The 1,279-nt window shown below is 34.9% G+C and overlaps 1 protein-coding gene across 1 annotated transcript in view; it reads left to right on the top strand.

The window, feature by feature from the left end:
• The window catches only part of LOC107644480 (UDP-glycosyltransferase 87A2), a 2,251-nt gene continuing 1,029 nt past the window's right edge, over positions 58-1,279 (top strand). Inside the window, exon 1 of the mRNA XM_016348349.2 lies at positions 58-756. Coding sequence (XP_016203835.2) covers positions 273-756 — 484 coding nt within the window. The 5' untranslated portion in view covers positions 58-272. The remainder of the gene's footprint in view (positions 757-1,279) is intronic.

The raw sequence follows: 1,279 nt of genomic DNA, 5'->3' as shown, positions 1-1,279 counted from the left end.
TGTACAAATATACTAGTGATTTAGTGAATTTTAAACATTGATCTTAATTAACCCTAATAAATGGTGAAAACTTAGGTGCAGTCGACTTCACGTGAAGTTAATAGTTGAGAGCCGTTAAATGGTTTGACTGATTTGATTAGATTTTCATGTAATAGCTCTCAACTATTAACTTCACGTGAAGTCGACTGTACCTGAGTTTTTACCCTAATAAATATGGCACACCGTTAGGCCTTAGCAATTTCAAGAAAGAGAATAACTTTGATTCGGCAACAATGGTGTACCATATTGTGGCAGTGCCATACCCTGGCAGAGGCCATGTGAATCCCATGATGAACCTCTGCAAATTCTTATTAATTTCCTCAAAAAATCACCACCATAACCACGAGATTCTCATCACCTTTGTTGTGACACAAGAATGGCAAACCTTAATCAACAAGAACACCAATCATGCTCATGCTGATAGCATTAGAATCTGTAGCATTCCAAACGTTCTGCCATCTGAGGAAGTTCGCGGCAACGACTTCCCAGGATTCTATGAAGCAGTGATGAGAAAGATGGAAGCACCCTTTGAGGCAGTGATTGATGAGATTGATAGCAATGTGAATGTGGATCTCATCATTGCTGACACTGAGCTTCTTTGGGCTCATGCTGTTGCCACTCGTAGATTGCTTCCTTTGGCTTTGCTTTGGACTGCTTCTGCTTCAGTCTTCTCCATGTTTCTTCATCATCAACTCTTTCTGGAAAATCACTCTTTCGGTAACATCAAATTCAAATTCAAAAATGCTATTTCCACGCTTAAACTAATCATCAGGATTAGTTACAATTTTGTATATAAATATACATGTGTATTTTTGTTTTTTAATATGTATTCTGTACTAATAATTAATTTTAAGGTGGAAACTCAGGTGCAGTCGACTTCACGTGAAGTTGATAGTTGAGAGCCGTTAAATGGTTTGACTAAATTTTCATTTAACAGCTCTCAGCTATCAACTTCAGGGCTCTCAACTATCAACTTCACGTGAAGTCGACTGCACCTTACTTTTCACCTAATTTTAATGACTGATTTTAATATACACTTAGTATAATTGATTAACATTAATAGATGAATTATCCTAGTTAAATATGGTGTATTTTTTTTAACCCTGACTTTTAAAGCAAAACATTATAGATATATGAGAAAAAGTTTTAGGAGCTTTTGAAATTAGCACCCAATATTATTAGGAAAATAAAAAATGCTTCATGTATAAAAAAAAGTCACCAAATCAATTATATATATAAA

Source organism: Arachis ipaensis, chromosome B01, assembly GCF_000816755.2.
Source record: "Arachis ipaensis cultivar K30076 chromosome B01, Araip1.1, whole genome shotgun sequence".
NCBI lineage: Eukaryota > Viridiplantae > Streptophyta > Magnoliopsida > Fabales > Fabaceae > Arachis > Arachis ipaensis.
The sequence above is the reverse complement of the archived record's forward strand: the minus strand, read 5'-3'. Positions and strand labels throughout refer to the sequence as shown.